Below are 19,085 nucleotides of genomic sequence, written 5' to 3'. Positions count from 1 at the left end.
AACTGCTTTAGGACATACCTGATGTATTCCCTGTGGAACACAGTGTACCCCGCTGCAGAAAAGGAGATTTATGGTATACTTACCATAGTTAAATCTCTTTCAGCAAGGTACACTGGGTTCCACAGGGCGCCCACCCTGACGACTTAGCTTCTCTGGGTTTGTATGGCATTGGCCACTGGTCCCTTCTCCTGTCGTGAGAATGTGGTTCTATGTGACTAACATCTGCCTTTTCATTTACCTGCTACTGCATTGGACTGGTTAACGAAACTAAGCTCCAATGTCCGGAGGCGGGGTTATAGAGGAGGCCATGCAATGCATCCTGGGAACAAAGCTTTATCCTGTTGGTGCCTCTGGATCAAAATCCTACTCTACACCCTGATGTATTCTCTGGGAACCCAGTGTACCTCGCAGAAAGAGATTTAACTATGGTAAGTCTACCATAAATCTACTTGTACTGCTATTTATAATAATCCTTGTATATTACCAAATTTGAATGTGTAAAATAGCAATGCCAGCTGCTCCGTAGCATAATGCTTTGGTAGCAAACAGAAAAAAACATAAGATTGGATAATTTTCTTACAAGAAATTATATCGCTAGCTATAAGTATTAGTTTGCATAGTTTATGATGATTGATCTCAGGAATTGGCATCTATGGGGTAAGGAATTGTTTAAAACAGTATAACATGACTTTAACACTTGCACTATGATGCTTTTCAGTGCCTGCTTCATAGCTAATGGGAAAGCATATACCATTAGTGACATACAGTATGGAAATATGTATGGGAGTACTTACTTTTCAAGAACTATAATTATAAGCTTAGCTTTTCCCTTACCTTAAGTTTTATTTAAAGGAGATACAGTAAATAACACAATGGACCTGTTTAAGAGTCCATGCATTGCTGATGTTCACTGCGCATGCGTCTGTTGCTAAACAGTGCATGCGTCCGGCGGTATGCACGCACAGGGGTGCAGGACCGATTGAGATGCACAGTATTAGAAATGTATTGGAAATATAACTGGGAGGTATTCAGAAGCACAAAGATGGTCTGTCTTATCGGCGTGGTATGGGAGTGTTGCTGAAGTAGCTGTGAATTCAGATGAATAATTGTTCACATTTGAGGCCACAGTCAGATGGAGAATCTGAACCTAGCAAGGGGCTGATGCAAGTCTCGATGGTTCGACTGATGGTGGTGTATAAAGACTCACCTAGCACAATTGCAGCATCAAAGTGAGCAACTCAGTACTTGCACATACAGACGCAGGGATGTACGTTAGGGAAGAGCATGTAGCGGTATTTGCATGAAGTCACAGAAGCAATACTGGTAAAAAAAAAAGATGAACACACAGACACTGCAGCATCCGACTCAGAATCAGGCATATAGACTGTAAGTAAGTACTGCTCACAGCTTCACACATTATATAGTTCATAATAATCAGTCATGGTGATATTGACATACTGGCTTTTCATGGGCACATATGAGGTATTAGAGCAATTATTAAACCAGATACTGACATGAAAATCTACTTGGAAGATGCCTTCTGTCGGTGTGTGCTGTCATCTGCCGACTGCATGAACAGGCTCCAAGGGATCCGATCAGGATACCGGTGTTCGGGATCCCAGCAGTTCTGACGCCGGGATCCTGATATGGGCCTAATTCAGAGTTGATCGCAGCCCAAATTTGTTAGCAGTTGGGCAAAACCATGTGCACTGCAGGGGCGGAAGGGGGGGGGGAGGGGCAGATATAACATCTGTAGAGAGAGTTAGATTCGGGTGGGTTGTGCTCAAACTGTAAAAATAAAGCAGCCAGTATTTACCCTGCACAGAAACAAAATAACCCACTCAAATCTAACTCTCTCTGCACATGTTATATCTGCCTCCCCTGCAGTGCACATGGGGGGTAATTCCAAGTTGATCGCAGCAGGAAATTTTTTAGCAGTTGGGCAAAACCATGGCCCTCATTCCGAGTTGTTCGCTCGGAGTTTTTCATCGCATCGCAGTGAGAATTCTCTTAGTGCGCATGCGCAATGTTCGCACTGCGACTGCGCCAAGTAACTTTACTATGAAGAAAGTAAGTTTACTCACGGCACTTTCATCGATCCGACGTTCGCATTGTGATTGACAGGAAATGGGTGTTACTGGGCGGATGCACGGCGTTTTAGGGGCGTGTGGATGGAAACGCTACCGTTTCCGGAAAAAACGCAGGAGTGGCCGGAGAAACGGTGGGAGTGCCTGGGCGAACGCTGGGTGTGTTTATGACGTCAGCCAGGAACGAAAAGCACTGAACTGATCGCACAGGCAGAGTAAGTCTGAAGCTACTCAGAAACTGCTAACTCGTTTGTAATCGCAATATTGCGCGTACGTCGGTCGCAATTTTAAGAAGCTAAGATTCACTCCCAGTAGGCGGCGGCTTAGCGTGTGTAACTCTGCTACATTCGCCTTGCGAGCGAACAACTCGGAATGAGGGCCCATGTGCATTGCAGGGGAGGCAGGTATAACATGTGCAGAGAGACATAGATTTGGGTGTGGTGAGTTCAATCTGCAATCTAAATTGCAGTGTAAAAATAAAGCAGCCAGTATTTACCCTGCACAGAAACAAAATAACCCACCCAAATCTAACTCTTTCTGCACATGTTACATCTGCCCGCCCCCCTGCAGTGCACATGGTTTTGCCCAACTGCTAAAAAATTTCCTGCTGCGATCAACTTGGAATTACCCCCATGGTTTGCCCAACTGCTAACAAATCTGCTGCTGCGAACAGCTCTGAATTACCCCCACGGATAGCAATGCTGTTGCTGGGATCCCAAACGAGGAACTGCTGTGACTGCACACTGGGATGGGGCAGAGGGAGAAGGGTTAGGGCTAGGCTGTGGGGGAGGGGGAGTGAGGTTTATGCACCACGGTGAGAGTTAGGTTTAGGGTATGGAGGGCAGTAGCGGATCTTGCCACGGGCAAGCAGGACTTTTGCCCGGGGCGCCGCCTTCCGGAGGGCCCCGCAGCATGGCAAGATCCACTGCTCGCTCTGTCCTGCTGCCGCTGCCCCCGCTGTGAAGGGAACTAGACGCATAGCGTCTAGTTTCCCTTCGTGGAGAGGACCTTTACTGTGCGGTGCGCGATGACGTCATCGCGCACCGCACATCATTTCAGCGGCGCTACTACTGTACAGGGGGCGTAACTGACCACGCCCCCTGTATGAAGCCATGCCCCTATTGCCCGCCCGGGGCGCTGCAAACCCTAGAACCGGACCTGATGGAGGGTTAGGGAGTTTGGGGATTAGGGGTTCTATACTTACCAAGTAGGTGTCGGGATGCTGAGTGTCAGGATGCTGCTGTCGGTATTCTGACTGCCAGCATCCCAAGCACCAGGATCCCGATACCATCCCATTGTCCCATAAGGAATTAAAGAAGAAACAAAACAATTGGCCATAACAATGATTACAAGAAGCCCTAATCCTACAGGTCTTGTAAAGTTGTGCTAACTAGTGCAATTACAAATATTTATAGCACCGGTCATGCCAAGTACAAAAGTTACTTTTGTGAATAAAGATATGAGTATAACACTTCTCTAAATGAAACAAGTCTATCTGGTATGTTTTAGCTCTTTTGCTAATAATATAAGAAATACGAGTTATAGTAAATGTTACTTGGTTATACCTCCCAGATCTACCTTACTGGTTCGCACAAGTGCTAGTGAAATGATTTTAGTGATGTGTGTTTAACATGTTTTCCATGTGTTAAGGAGATCTGTTGGAGAGATGAGTGCTGAGTGATCTATCACAGAATGCACAGCACACGTGTCTCCCCCCGCTCACCACACAGTGAGATGTGTGCTGAGCGAGAGGGGGGCAACCGGACGGACGCTCACTTCACTTAGCGGTGAAGTGAGTGATGTAACTAGATTGTGCCTGCAGGACAATCTAGAACCGGTGATAGTGATCTAGTCAGATTGCTTAGAAATTAAGCACAGATCTCTCCGTGTGTACCCCCCTTTACACTTTTACTGTTAAGGAGGGTACACACGTAGCCAGTGTCGGACTGGGGCATGAAGGGCCCACCAGGGAAATGTAATCACAGGGGCCCACTAAAGGCACTGCCATATGCTGGAAGGGGAGTGGCCACATGACCAGAGGGGAGTGGCCAGCCATTAGAGGCGCCACCTAGCATAGTATATAAAGAAAAAGAGCTCTACCTCGCTGTCCACTTCAAGCTGTTGTGTATGTGCCTGGGTTACACCGGGAGAGAGCAGTAGTATACGTGCCTGGGTTACATTCGGAGAGAGCAGTAGTATACGTGCCTGGGTTACATCGGGAGAGAGCAGTAGTATACGTGCCTGGGTTACACCGGGAGAGAGCAGTAGTATACGTGCCTGGGTTACGCCGGGAGAGAGGAGTAGTATACGTGCCTGGGTTACACCGGGAGAGAGCAGTAGTATACGTGCCTGGGTTATCCCAGGAGAGAGCAGTAGTATATGCACCTGAGTAAATCTGGGAGAGAACAGTAGATACACATAATGACTGGAGTATATTGCCAGATACACATACGCCCCCAGCAGTGCCAGATACACATACGCCCCCAGCAGTGCCAGATACACATACGCGCCCAGCAGTGCCAGATACACATACGCGCCCAGCAGTGCCAGATACACATACGCACCCACAGTGCCAGATACACATACGCGCCCAGCAGTGCCAGATACACATACGCACCCACAGTGCCAGTTACACATACGCCCTGCCAGTGCCAGTTACACATATGCCCTGACGGTGCAGGATACACATATGTACCCCCAGTGCCAGTTACACAAATGCCCCCACGGTGCAGAATACACATATGTACCCTCAGTGCCAGTTACACAAATGCCCCACCAGTTCAGGATATATATATGTACCCCCAGTGCCAGTTACACAAATGCCACCACAGTGCAGGATATACATATGTACCCCCAGTGCCAGTTACACAAATGCCCCCACAGTGCAGGATATACATATGTACCCCCAGTGCCAGTTACACAAATGCCCCCACAGTGCAGGATATACACATGCCCCACAGTGCCAGTTACACAAATGCCCCCACAGTGCAGGATATACACATGCCCCCACTGTGCAGTATATACACATGCCCCCACAGTGCAGTATATACACATGCCCCCACAGTGCAGGATATACATATGTACCCCCAGTTACACAAATGACCCCCACAGTGCAGGATATACATATGTACCCCCAGTTACACAAATGACCCCCACAGTGCAGGATATACATATGTACCCCCAGTTACACAAATGACCCCCACAGTGCAGGATATACATACCCCCCCCCCCACAGTGCTAGTTACACATACAATGTCAATTTATGCGTTACTCACCACCGCCGCCCGGGCTCTGCTGCTGCTCCATGTCTTTGGGCTGGGGAGGAGAGCGCAGCTTACGCCTCTCCTGGCCCTCAGTCCCACTCTGCGTGGGATCTAATTACCGCCGCCGCCCGGGCTCTGCTGCTGCTCCTGTGTCGGGGCGGGGAGGAGAGCGCAGCGTGCGCTTCTCCTTCCCCTCAACTGACTCTGCCGGCCAGTGCGTGCTGCCGCTCTCTCTCCCAAGGCCACTGACGGCAGCACGTTACATGCGCCGCTGCTCCACGTTATTACAGTAGGCCCCGCCCTCACATAAAAGAGGGTGTGGCCAAATATCTGTGGGGTCTACCGCTGGTTTCACCGGCTCCCCGGCGGCCCAGTCTGACACTGCACGTAGCAATGTGTGCTTAAATTCTAAGCAATCTTACTAAATTACTTAGAAATGAAGCACACATGTCTCCGTGTGTATGCCCCATATTGTTAGCGATGCATGGCCCTGCGTGTCGTTGTCGCCGGTTCTAGTTTAACCTGCATGCAGGCACAATCTAGTTAGGTCGCTCACTTCACGGCGCTGTGTGCTGAGTGGGGGGAGAGATGTGTGCTGAGTGTTCTGTGCTATATCACTCAGCACACATCTCTCCGTGTGTACCCCCCTCAACATTGGTAATGTATGAGAAATAGTGTGTGCTGCATGTAAAATGTTAAACACCGAGGGGTCAGTCCGATTAGCTCCGAGGGGGCCAGTTGCCATTGTGGGAACTTCTGGGAAGTGTGGAAACATTGCCCACAGCACCACAACTTGCCCCCCTCATGGCCCAATCTCACCCCGGACTGAAAGATTTTTGTACACAGCCATATGTGACTACGAACAAAAATCAGCGAGTTCAGAGGTACCATAAGTATGGCATATAGGATTGGCCCCTCCAGACTGCAATGGTGGGTTTGCATTTGTTAACATAGGAAAAATGCTTTCAAAATGAATAAGTGTGACTGTGCCCTCAACATGAATGCGAAGAGTACACACAAGTTTGATACAGTATAATTAAATGAAACAATTAGACATGGATAAATAGCGGAAACCATTTTATTAAACAAACTTTGGCGAGATACAGAAGATGCATAAAAATAAACTATTAGTTTTCAATTGTTAAAGATGAGTTAAAATTAATACAGAAACTGTATGTGCACAGGATACAGATATATTAGTTACATGTTTTATTGCAACTTCTAAAGTCACGTCCCATGGATGTTGCCCTTCTAAAAAAAATACATGAAAATATTCTTATATACAGGTTGAGTATCCCTTATCCAAAATGCTTGGGACAAGAGGTATTTTGGATATGGGATTTTTCCGTATTTTGGAATAATTGCATACCATAAAGAGATATCATGGAGATGGGACCTAAATATAAGCACAGAATGCATTTATGTTACACATACACCTTATACACACAGCCTGAAGGTCATTTTAGACAATATTTTTTATAACTTTGTGCATTAAACAAAGTGTGTCTACATTCACACAATTCATTTATGTTTCATATACACCTTATACACACAGCCTAAAGGTCATTTAATACAAAATTTGTAATAACTTTGTGTATTAAACAAAGTTTGTGTACATTGAGCCATCAAAAAACAAAGGTTTCACTATCTCACTCTCACTCAAAAAAGTCCGTATTTCAGAATATTCCGTATTTCGGAATATATGGATATGGGATACTCAACCTGTACTGTATAATGGTATCCAAGGAGACATTCCAAGCCTCATATTAGATCTGTTACCCTCCTAAAATGACACCGACCTTCCAGATCTGCACCATCCCAGGTAGGGATACATCTGACAACCGGTAGCAGAATGCTGGCGTGCAGGTGAAGCTTATTTAGTTGAATTTAATAAAAATACAGCAAAACTACTTTATTTTTTAAATCAAGTTGCTGCTTTGTGAACCAACATGCTTCAGCTTTCTCAGCACATACGATTACCCTGTAATTGCTTCTCAGTAACCTCAAGGTTGATGACTAGATTCAAGTGGGCTAAGGGACCTTTTCCGTCAGGGGGAGGAGCCACGACACAAGGCAGAGGAGCTAGGCCAGTGGGATAGTTCCTCTACTATCCATGCCACCAACTATTACCTTTAGTAATCAGGTGGCGAGCGAAGCAAGCCACCGAGCCTGAAGCGCGGCAAGCGAACTTTTCGGGTACCTTGTTCGGCCGTAGCTCCTCCCCCTGGTGACGTGTCTCCTCCCCTAGGTACGTCAGAAGGTCCCTTCTCCCACTCTGATATAGAATCAACCGTAACCTCAACCAGGGGCGCACAGTCATTGGCCTGTTATCACACACGGCTCTACTTTCATGAGTATGAGATGAACTAGTAGTAGAGGTAGCGGGGAATATCTGCTCTACTATGTGGTAAATGTAATAGCCTGAAACTGGCAGGCATCAGCGGGTTCCCGGTTAGTCTGCCCAATGTTTTAAAGTAATATTAATTTAAAAGGGAAAACAAGGTTGGTTTTTCCTTTTAAATAATTGCCCCATTAAAATATTTACCCCTATTTTACTTTCTTTGTGATCAGCTTGTGGTCTATCAGCAGTGGTTAAAGTGAGCCAGAATGGGATGGAACTGTGTTCCGTCAGTTCCACTTGGAGACGGAACGCAGTTCTGCCTCCTCCGGCTCACCTAGCCCGCTGTGTGCAGCGCTGCAGGGAGATGCCGGGCGCCCGCTGAGATTGCGTTACCAGCGGGCGACCGGCGGCAGCCAGAGGCAGGAGCTCAGTACTGAGCTCCGGCTTCCGGCGCTGTCACTGTGCGCTATGGGAGAGACGTCATGCCGTCTCTCCCATAGTGCCGAGGAGTGGGCGGCGAGAGAGGACTGCAGCGGTCTGAAAGCGGGAGCGGGGCTCGGTAAGTATTGTGATTGTTTTCTTTCTTAGTGTAGCTGCGCATCTACAGGGGGTAAACTACTGGGGACAAACTACTGGGGGCATTACTACTAGGGGGGCATCTACAGGGGGCAAACTACTGGGGGGATCTACTGGGGGCAAACTACTCGGGGGGCATCTACTGGGGGCATTACTACTGGGGGCATTACTACTGGGGGATATTTACTGGGGGCCAACTACAAGGGGGCAAGCTACTGGGGGCAAACTACAAAGGGGCTAACTACTGGGGGCAAACTACAGGAGGGCATTACTACTGGGGGCAAACTACAGGAGGGCATTACTACTGGGGGCAAACTACAGGAGGGCATTACTACTGGGGGGCATCTACTGGGGGACATTATTACTGGGGGCCAACTACAAGGGGGCAAACTACAGGGGGCAAGCTACAAGGGGGCAAGCTACTGGTGGCAAACTACAAGGGGGCAAACTACAAAGGGGCTAACTACTGTGGGCAAACTACAGGAGGGCATTACTACAGGGGCAAACTACAGGAGGGCCTTACTACTGGGGGCATAACTACAGGAGGGCATTACTACTGGGGGCATAACTACAGGGGCATTACTACTGGGGGCGTAACTACAGGGGCATAACTACAGGGGGCATTACTACTGGGGGCTAAACTACAAGTGGGGCATAACTGCAGGGGCTAAACTGCAAAGGGGCAAACTACAGGGGGGCATTATTGCTGGCGGCTAAACTACAAGCAGGCAAACTACTGGGGCTAAACTACTGGGGGCATTACCACTGGGAGGCTAAACTAAAGGGGGGTAATCTGCTGGGGTCATAACTGCAGGGGCATTACCACTGGGGGCATAACTACTAGGGCTAGACTACAGGGGGCTAAATGACTGGGGGCATTACTACAGGCAACATTACTACTGGGGGCAATACTACACAGGGGCATTACCATTAAGGGCATTACTACTGAGGGCCCTTCTAATGAGGGCATTATAAAGGGGGCATTTCATAAGGGGCATCACTCCTGGGGACATAAGGGGCACTACTATTGCGGGCATTGCATAAGGGACACCACTACTATGGAGTTTATATAAGGTGCACTACCACTGTGGGCACTAGCAGTACAGTGGACATTGCATAAGGAGCACTACTACTGTGGGCATTGTATAAGAAGCGCTACTGCGTATTACGGGGTGCTACTACTGTGGGCATTATAACTATTCTGTGACAACGCCCCTTTCTTTTTGAGACCACGCCCATTTTTTTTGCAATACCTTTGTTACGTGGGCGCCGTGGGGTGGGAGGTGAGTTCCACCACCTCTGTAGGACCACTTTAAGCACTATCTATCAGACACACAGGCTGATCACTGAAGATGGCTCCAGGCTCTGCTCTGCCTGTCAGCATGCAGGTAAGTGCAGAACATGAGTGGGGTAAATAGACCAAAGCCCTAATAACGCCTTCTGTAGATTATGTTATTATTGCTAGCCCCCCTCCTCCTTCCCCCCAATACTTTTTCACAAGTTATTTTAGTAAATCTGAAACAGACTGCATTTACAATTACAATTATAAGATCTTCTTACTGAAGGAATGCAAATGTAAGTGCTTGGTGGAGTTTTTGACAACTCCTCCAAAAGCCCTTTGATACATTTAAGTGATACTAGAATAATGTGAAAAAAGTGTGAAAACACCTGATTTCACATTATTTTAGTAACAAATATAAATATGCCACTTAATCCCTTTGGGTGCATGGCATTAACTCAGAAACCATTTGTCTCTTATAAGCTCTGACTCATATGCAACTGTGCAGCATGTGTCTCTCATATACTGTATGTCCTGTTTAAGAGTAGATAAAGGTGGGTGACTTGATTTTTTTATTTATTTTTAAAGAAGCCCTTTCCCGCTCTACAATGACTAGCAGTAATGCTGTGATCCCATATCCTGGACTCATCCAGTCCTATAGATAAACCCTCTCTATAGTAGGCTTAGAATGCCCCCACCATATAATTACATAAAAATAGTTATTATAAATATATATCACATTAAATGTCCATTTAGTAGAAAAGACACAAAAATACTTGGCATAAAGCAACACCACTGAGATAAGCACTTTCTGAACCACAGAAGTCCTTGTGGGATAGTCAGATTAGCAGGGAAGGGTTCCATATCTCTTTTTAAAATGTGTAGAAAATTAGATTATGCAATTACAAATACAGTACATAGCAAGGAATGGTCATCCTTTCCAACCCTGTTCAGATACATCTCCCATGATACCCATCAAGCAGGTCACAGTTAAGCATATAATAATAAATAATCATACAGCAGCTGTTGTGGCCAAAGAGAATAGAAGCTGCTCTAGATCACCCTGCTGCAAGACTAATATCCATGTGGCACAGCCGATGGCCGTGTTGGTTGGTTTTCCTTCTCGGCATGCTCATACTCCTCCACCTCACTCGATTCACCAACAATCTTTCCATCCACAAGCGTCTGTGTGACCGTTTTTACAATCTTTTTGGTTCTAATATCTGGTTCTGTGAGAAAAATAAAAACTTATTGAAAGTCATCCATTAGATAGATATATTTGTAACGTAATACTGACAATACGTGACAAAAGGGAATTTAGGGACATGTTCAAAAAAACTTGACAGCAACAGTAAACTGGAGCAAAAAGTGTCACATTTTAAGAGAAAGATATTGGAAAATGAAAGAGCACAATTCTTTGTTCACTGTGATTCTTACGTCTGTTTCCATGTTCTTATCTTGTTGCATGAATGATGCCCCTGATGATGATGCCCATGTGTATAAATGAATGACGCCCCTGAGTGACATATAGCAGAGTGTGCCACTTCAGGAGTACATATATACAAACGGGTGTGGTATGCAAGGTCGACAGTAACTAGGTCGACCGTGTCTAGTTCAACCACTACTGGTCGACAGGGATTCTAGGTCGACAGGGACTCTAGGTCGACATAGTCTAGGTCAAAAGGTCGACATGAGGTTTTTTTTTTATTGTGTAGTTTTCGCCATACAGTGACCGGGAACCCCAATTAGTGCACCGTGTACTCTCGCATGGCTTGCTTCGCTCACCATGCTTTGGGTACCATGCTTCAGGTTACCGTTCCCAATCATAGTCCACGTGGATCGTAAAGTATGAAAAAGTTCAATTTTTTTTTTCTTTTTTTTTTCTTTTTTAAAACTCATGTTGACCTTTTGACCTGTTGACCTAGAACATGTCGACCTAGAGACCCTGTCGACCTAGTTTCTGTCAACCAACAGGGGTCGACCTAGACACTGTCAACCTAGTTTCTGTCGACCTAGAGACCGGATACCATACAAACTCTGGAGCCTGGTAAAGGAGTCACCATAGAGAAAATAAAAATCTCCTTAAAAAAAGGATTCCATCAGGGAAAAGCGCTCCTTTCAATAACAAAAAGCTTGCCAACAAGACGTGCCACTGTACTTGAATGTTTATTGCTAGAACTGTTACCAGCCTGAGCTATGAGAGGGAGACTTTGGTACTCGGTAGTAGTGCAAGAATTGGGAGATGTGATGAAGAGCAGTGTGCTCCGGTGCTGTCTCCTCACTGCATACATCGGGCACAAGAACCTGGGGACACTGGGAGGTCCAACCTCCGACCTGATGACGTCACAACTGGACTACTGAGCATGAGCACCTAGCCATCTTTACTACTGTGTAGAGGGCCACAATACTGTGTAGATGCACAGTAATTAGCTCCTTAGGTGAGACACCTAATACATGCATTTACTACATCTATTAACCCCTGCGTTACTATTTTGTTCCTACATATCCTGTTTTTGGTGTCTACCAATAAAACCAGCTACCTGGTTAAGGACTATGGGGGTAATTCCAAGTTGATCGCAGCAGGATTTTTGTTAGCAATTGGGCAAAACCATATGCACTGCAGGGGAGGGCAGATATAACATGTGCAGAGAGAGTTAGATTTGGGTGGGGTGTGTTCAATCTGCAATCTAATTTGCAGTGTAAAAATAAAGCAGCCAGTATTTACCCTGCACAGAAATAAAATAACCCACCCAAATCTAACTCTTTCTACACATGTTATATCTGCCTCCCCTGCAGTGCACATGGTTTTGCCCAATTGCTATAAAAAATCCTGCTGCGATCAACTTGGAATTTCCCCCAATGTGCAGCCTAACAGTCACCAGCAGGTGGCATGGGTGTGGACGTTCGTTCAGAAAGGCAGGCATACAGAAGCCAGGTCATCTCTGTCAGTCTGTGAGTAGCATGTGTGACAAAAGCTACTATAGTACTAATACAAAGGCAGGAGAGAGAGAGGGTAATTCAGAATTGATTGCAGCAGCGAATTTGTTAGCAGTTGGGCAAAACCATGTGCACTGTAGGGGGGGGGGCAGATATAACATTTACAGATAGAGTTAGATTTGGGTGGGTTATATTATTTCTGTGCAGCGTAAATACTGGCTGCTTTATTTTTACACTGCAATTTAGATTTCAGTTTGAACACACCCCACCCAGGGGTGCGTGGACCCTACCGTCAGAGGCGTGGACTCGCGGCAAACCCCCATTTCCATGGAGGCGGGCGGGGGAGCGGCCAAGACCAGAGAGACGGAGGCTGCGCTGCGCGCGGCCTTCCCGTTTCTCTGTGTGACAGGACTGGCCCACCAGTCCATCATTCCTTCTGGCATTTGCCAGATGGACAGTCCGGCCCTGCTTACAAACATGAATCAGGCGCACAGTGCCTATCCCACTTAGCTCTGTGTATGTGATAATGCACTGATAATACCGGTTCTCTATATAAGTAACTTACGCCGTGGTTCAGGTATGATGATCTCTCTGAAAAAGAAAAAAATATATATAGCTTTTAGAATAAAACATAAAAAATGACTGCCAGAAATAATTTTTTTTCTATGGCAATTTTCTTTGACTCACAATGTTAAATGCAACTACATTAAAAACTGTGTAAAGTATACTTATATAGTCTGTATCCTGAAGCTTGAATAAACACTTTGGTGTTTGACTTGACCATGAGTGCTGTTTTCACTTTCGACTATAGATATATATACAGTATGCATCAACGGCGGGACTACCACCACTGCTATGCACTGGGGTCCCTAGGGACTAAGGGGCCCGCAGCTACCCAGACCTGCAGTGAGTTTTACCCTCTTGCTCCGTCGCTCCAGAATGTAATTAGGTACGGGCATCCATTGCGCAGGATTGCTTGCGATCGGTGCCCCCGTATGTGACAGCCCCCTGGCTGTCCAATCAATTCCCCATCTTTCCCAGCTGTTACCGGGTAGATTGGGCGGCACTGGTGGTGCGACAACCAGGGAATTAAACGTCACTGATACTTTATTAATAAAAAGTGTTTTATTCTATAATAGGTGTTACCAACTTTTTCCCTATGACCGTTTTGACCACTGCAGGGTTTTTTGTCTGGGGCCTAATGATGAACGCCCCTGACGAAAAGCAATGTGGTGGTTGAAATGGACGTTGGGCAGATGTTGTAAACATCTATTATGAATAAACCACTTTCTACTAATACCCTAAGGGCTTAATTCAGGTTCACACACTGATTTGCAGAAATCGCAATGAAGCGATTTCTGCACATCAGTGCATGCACATACGCACGTACACGCATGCGCAAGGCCTTAAACTGCGTTCTCTTCAGAACATTCTTTTGTTTTTGTTTTTTTAACCCCTGGGTGCCTCCATGGATTGAAGAGGACCAATCTACATCGGATTAGGTGAGTGCAATTTTTTTATTTACAGGTACTCCGTGGATTCTACTTGACAGGGGGACCGAGGGGTTCCATGGGACACTAGGTAAGTATGTGTGAGTGTGTAATTGTGCATGTATGTTTAAATAAAATTTTACTTTCACAGTGTGTGTGTGTACTGTTTTTTTTAAATATTTATTTTACTGTGGAACTACAGCTACCAGCAGACCCTTTAATGCCCTGCATGCTGGTACTTGTGGTTCTCCAAGTACCAGCATGCGAGGGAAGCTTGCTGGGACTTGTAGTTCCACAGCAAAAGACAATATTTATGTATATTTTTTAGTGATGAGCGGGTTCGGTTCCTCGAAATCCGAACCCCCCCGAACTTCACCCATTTTACACGGGTCCGAGGCAGACTCGGATCCTCCCGCCTTGCTCGGTTAACCCGAGCGCGCCCGAACGTCATCATCACGCTGTCGGATTCTCGCGAGATTCGTATTCGTTCGTGGGGGTTCGGATTTCGAGGAACCGAACCCGCTCATCACTACTCATTATATAGAGTGCAGAATTTTGCTGACCACCAGTATATATATAGCAGTACGGTACAGTAGTCCATTGCTCTACCTCTGTGTTGTCAAGTATACTACAAAAGTTCAGTAAAATGACCCAAAAATCAAAATTAAAAGCATCTGAAGAGAAGCGTAAACTTGCCAATATGCCATTTACGACACGGAGTGGCAAGGAACGGCTGAGGCCCTGGCCTATGTTCATGGCTAGTGGTTCAGATTCACATGAGGATGGAAACACTCATCCTCTCGCTAGAAAACTGCAGTGCCACTCCTAGGTGGGCCAGGTGTTTGTGTCGGCCACTTGGGTCGCTTAGCTTAGCCATCCAGCGACCTTGGTGCACCTCTTTTTTTCTTTGCATCATGTGCTGTTTGGGGACTATTTTTTAAATCGGCCATCCTGTCTGACACTGCAGTGCCACTCCTAGATGGGCCAGGTGTTTGTGTCGGCCACTTGGGTCGCTTAGCTTAGTCATCCAGCGACCTCGGTGCAAATTTTAGGACTAAAAATAATATTGTGAGGTGTGAGGTGTTCAGAATAGACTAGAAATGAGTGGAAATTATGGTTATTGAGGTTAATAATACTATGGGATCAAAATGACCCCCAAATTCTATGATTTAAGCTGTTTTTGAGGATTTTTTGTAAAAACAAAAAGGAATCCAAAGCACACCCGAATCCGACAAAAAAATTTCAGGGAGGTTTTGCCAAAACGTGTCCGAATCCAAAACACGGCCGCGGAACCGAGTCCAAAACCAAAACACAAAACCCGAAAAATTTCCGGTGCACATCACTAATATTTTTACACTAAAGCTATGACATCGCCACCCACAGCACACGGGTGGTGGCCGCAGGGACCTATATAAATGTGCCCCCTCCCCTGGCTGTGGCATTATCTCTTTGACTAGTGGAACACAGTGCAGGTTTCTAAAATACGGTGGACCCCTACGTCCTTTCCCCCCATATTTTTGGAACCAGGACTGGTCCAAGAGCCCAGTGCTGGCTTTTAAAACACTGGGGATCCCTACTCAATTTCCCCCCCAGTATTTTAACAACCAGGAAGGAACAGCTAAAGAGCCCGGGGTTGGTTGTGTTCAGGAGGGGCGACCCCACACAATTTTTTATTTGTGACTGTTTACTATACTTTAAAATAGAGAAGCATGCACGGATCTCACTGATCCGTGCATGATTCTTCAAACATGCCAGCCAGAAGCAGGTTTATTTGAAAGTTCTATTTGTGTACGAATTCCATGCTTTTCCAGCAGTGTATAGCTATTATCTGCAGTGACTGAGAATACGAATTCTTAGTAAATTCCCGTGTTGTATAAGGTTTATGTGTACAAACAACCGTGTTTGACCGATGGTCTATTGATTCGTATTTGCGTGGACGGCAGTGCATCTCAATAGGAATTGGCCCAGCACTGCCGAGATTTGTGTTTAGTAAATTTCCGAGTTGCATTTTTGTATGAAAATGCAATCTTGAATCAAGTTGGGAGTGGACCTTAGTAAATTTCCACCAAAGTCTTGGTTTTCCACTAGAGGTCCAAGCTAATATTATGAAAACTTCTCATGCAAATTCCTAATGAAGCTACATTTTTATTTGCATGTATTTGGATAAAATCCCTAAATACCCTTCTAGGCAGTAGCTCCTCAAGAAAATGTGGCACATGGTATCCATGGAAACAAATTCTATGTACTTACATAGCTGCGAAACACTGTGGTGTCTTGTAAGTAAAATGTAATAGTAGATAAGAAGCCCATCTAGTCTACCCTAAACGTACATTCATACACGAGGGTTATTATTTGTCAGAAGCCAATTAATCTACCAGTATAATTTGGGATTGTGGGAGGAAAGCAGAGTACCTGGAGGAAACGTACACAAGCATGATGAGAATACTCCACACAGATAGAGCCATAGTGGAATTGAACCCATGACCTCAGTGCTGTGAGGCAGTAATGCTAACCATCAGGTCCGCCATCAGGGGGGTGCTGGGAGCACAGCTGTCCCGGGCCCGGCCTCTCTGAAGAGAGAGGAGGGCCCGGGATACTCATGCAGCCGCCTACCCACCCGTAGCCGTCCCTGCCATTCCGCTGTGATCCCCGCTGTCCTCCGATCCTCCAGCAGCTCTGTATTGAAAAACGTCTTTCCCAAAATTCTGCTGCCACAGAGGAGACAGTTATTCAAGATACTAGAGAAGCCCTCTAGTATCTTTAATAACTGTCTCCTTTGAGGCGGTGGGCATTTTGAGAGGGACATTTTCAACACAGAGCTGCAGGAGGACAAAGGACAGCAGCAGAATAGCGGGGACAGAGGCGGGCAGGCAGCAGCATGAGCATCTTGGGCCCTCCAGACAGAGGCACATGTATGTATGCATGTATATATATATATATATATATATAAAGAAAAATGAGGTGAGATCTTAAGGTATCTGATGGCGAATTTAAAAATGTCAACTACAATTAATAAATAAATATTCCTACCTTAAATACACAGACTTGAGACTTGAGGGGGTGGCTTTGGAATATATATTTATTTTGATTTAACTTTATATTTGGTGGGGGGGAGGGGGGGCGCGGGCCCCACAATTTCTGATGGCAGCCACGCTAACCATTACACCATCCTTACTACCCTTAAATAATTACTTAAATAATAAAAGTCACTGCATATTTACCTACTTCCCTGATCTGCTCTCCGCTAGGGAAGATTACTACATATCATCATTAGTGTGTACTCACTCCTGCCCTGACAGACATACAGTATATGTTAGAGATGAGCGCCGGAAATTTTTCGGGTTTTGTGTTTTGGTTTTGGGTTCGGTTCCGTGGCCGTGTTTTGGGTTCGACCGCGTTTTGGCAAAACCTCACCGAATTTTTTTTGTCGGATTCGGGTGTGTTTTGGATTCGGGTGTTTTTTTCCAAAAAACCTAAAAAACAGCTTAAATCATAGAATTTGGCGGTCATTTTGATCCCAAAGTATTATTAACCTCAAAAACCATAATTTCCACTCATTTTCAGTCTATTCTGAATACCTCACACCTCACAATATTATTTTTAGTCCTAAAATTTGCACCGAGGTCGCTGTGTGAGTAAGATAAGCGACCCTAGTGGCCGACACAAACACCGGGCCCATCTAGGAGTGGCACTGCAGTGTCACGCAGGATGGCCCTTCCAAAAAACCCTCCCCAAACAGCACATGACGCAAAGAAAAAAAGAGGCGCAATGAGGTAGCTGACTGTGTGAGAAAGATAAGCGACCCTAGTGGCCGACACAAACACCGGGCCCATCTAGGAGTGGCACTGCAGTGTCACGCAGGATGTCCCTTCCAAAAAACCCTCCCCAAACAGCACATGACGCAAAGAAAAAAAGAGGCGCAATGAGGTAGCTGTGTGAGTAAGATTAGCGACCCTAGTGGCCGACACAAACACCGGGCCCATCTAGGAGTGGCACTGCAGTGTCACGCAGGATGGCCCTTCCAAAAAACCCTCCCCAAACAGCACATGACGCAAAGAAAAAAAGAGGCGCAATGAGGTAGCTGTGTGAGTAAGATTAGCGACCCTAGTGGCCGACACAAACACCGGGCCCATCTAGGAGTGGCACTGCAGTGTCACGCAGGATGTCCCTTCCAAAAAACCCTCCCCAAACAGCACATGACGCAAAGAAAAAAAGAGGCGCAATGAGGTAGCTGTGTGAGTAAGATTAGCGACCCTAGTGGCCGACACAAACACCGGGCCCATCTAGGAGTGGCACTGCAGTGTCACGCAGGATGTCCCTTCCAAAAAACCCTCCCCAAACAGCACATGACGCAAAGAAAAAAAGAGGCGCAATGAGGTAGCTGACTGTGTGAGTAAGATTAGCGACCCTAGTGGCCGACACAAACACCGGGCCCATTTAGGAGTGGCACTGCAGTGTCACGCAGGATGTCCCTTCCAAAAAACCCTCCCCTCAGCACATGATGCAAAGAAAAAGAAAAGAAAAAAGAGGTGCAAGATGGAATTGTCCTTGGGCCCTCCCACCCACCCTTATGTTGTATAAACAAAACAGGACATGCACACTTTAACCAACCCATCATTTCAGTGACAGGGTCTGCCACACGACTGTGACTGATATGACGGGTTGGTTTGGACCCCCCCCAAAAAAGAAGCAATTAATCTCTCCTTGCACAAACTGGCTCTACAGAGGCAAGATGTCCACCTCATCATCACCCTCCGATATATCACCGTGTACATCCCCCTCCTCACAGATTATCAATTCGTCCCCACTGGAATCCACCATCTCAGCTCCCTGTGTACTTTGTGGAGGCAATTGCTGCTGGTCAATGTCTCCGCGGAGGAATTGATTATAATTCATTTTAATGAACATCATCTTCTCCACATTTTCTGGATGTAACCTCGTACGCCGATTGCTGACAAGGTGAGCGGCGGCACTAAACACTCTTTCGGAGTACACACTTGTGGGAGGGCAACTTAGGTAGAATAAAGCCAGTTTGTGCAAGGGCCTCCAAATTGCCTCTTTTTCCTGCCAGTATAAGTACGGACTGTGTGACGTGCCTACTTGGATGCGGTC

General features: G+C 46.2%; 1 protein-coding gene across 1 annotated transcript in view; it reads right to left on the bottom strand.

Moving 5' to 3' along the window:
* Positions 1–8,348: 8,348 nt before the first annotated feature.
* The window catches only part of LOC134948744 (keratin, type I cytoskeletal 18-like), a 46,158-nt gene continuing 35,421 nt past the window's right edge, over positions 8,349–19,085 (bottom strand). The window contains exons 7-8 of the mRNA XM_063936940.1: positions 13,049–13,074; positions 8,349–10,775 (exon numbers count right to left, since the gene is read on the bottom strand). Coding sequence (XP_063793010.1) covers positions 10,621–10,775; positions 13,049–13,074 — 181 coding nt within the window. The 3' untranslated portion in view covers positions 8,349–10,620. The remainder of the gene's footprint in view (positions 10,776–13,048; positions 13,075–19,085) is intronic.

Source organism: Pseudophryne corroboree, chromosome 8 (genome assembly GCF_028390025.1).
Source record: "Pseudophryne corroboree isolate aPseCor3 chromosome 8, aPseCor3.hap2, whole genome shotgun sequence".
Taxonomy (NCBI): Eukaryota; Metazoa; Chordata; class Amphibia; order Anura; family Myobatrachidae; genus Pseudophryne; species Pseudophryne corroboree.
The sequence above is the reverse complement of the archived record's forward strand: the minus strand, read 5'-3'. Positions and strand labels throughout refer to the sequence as shown.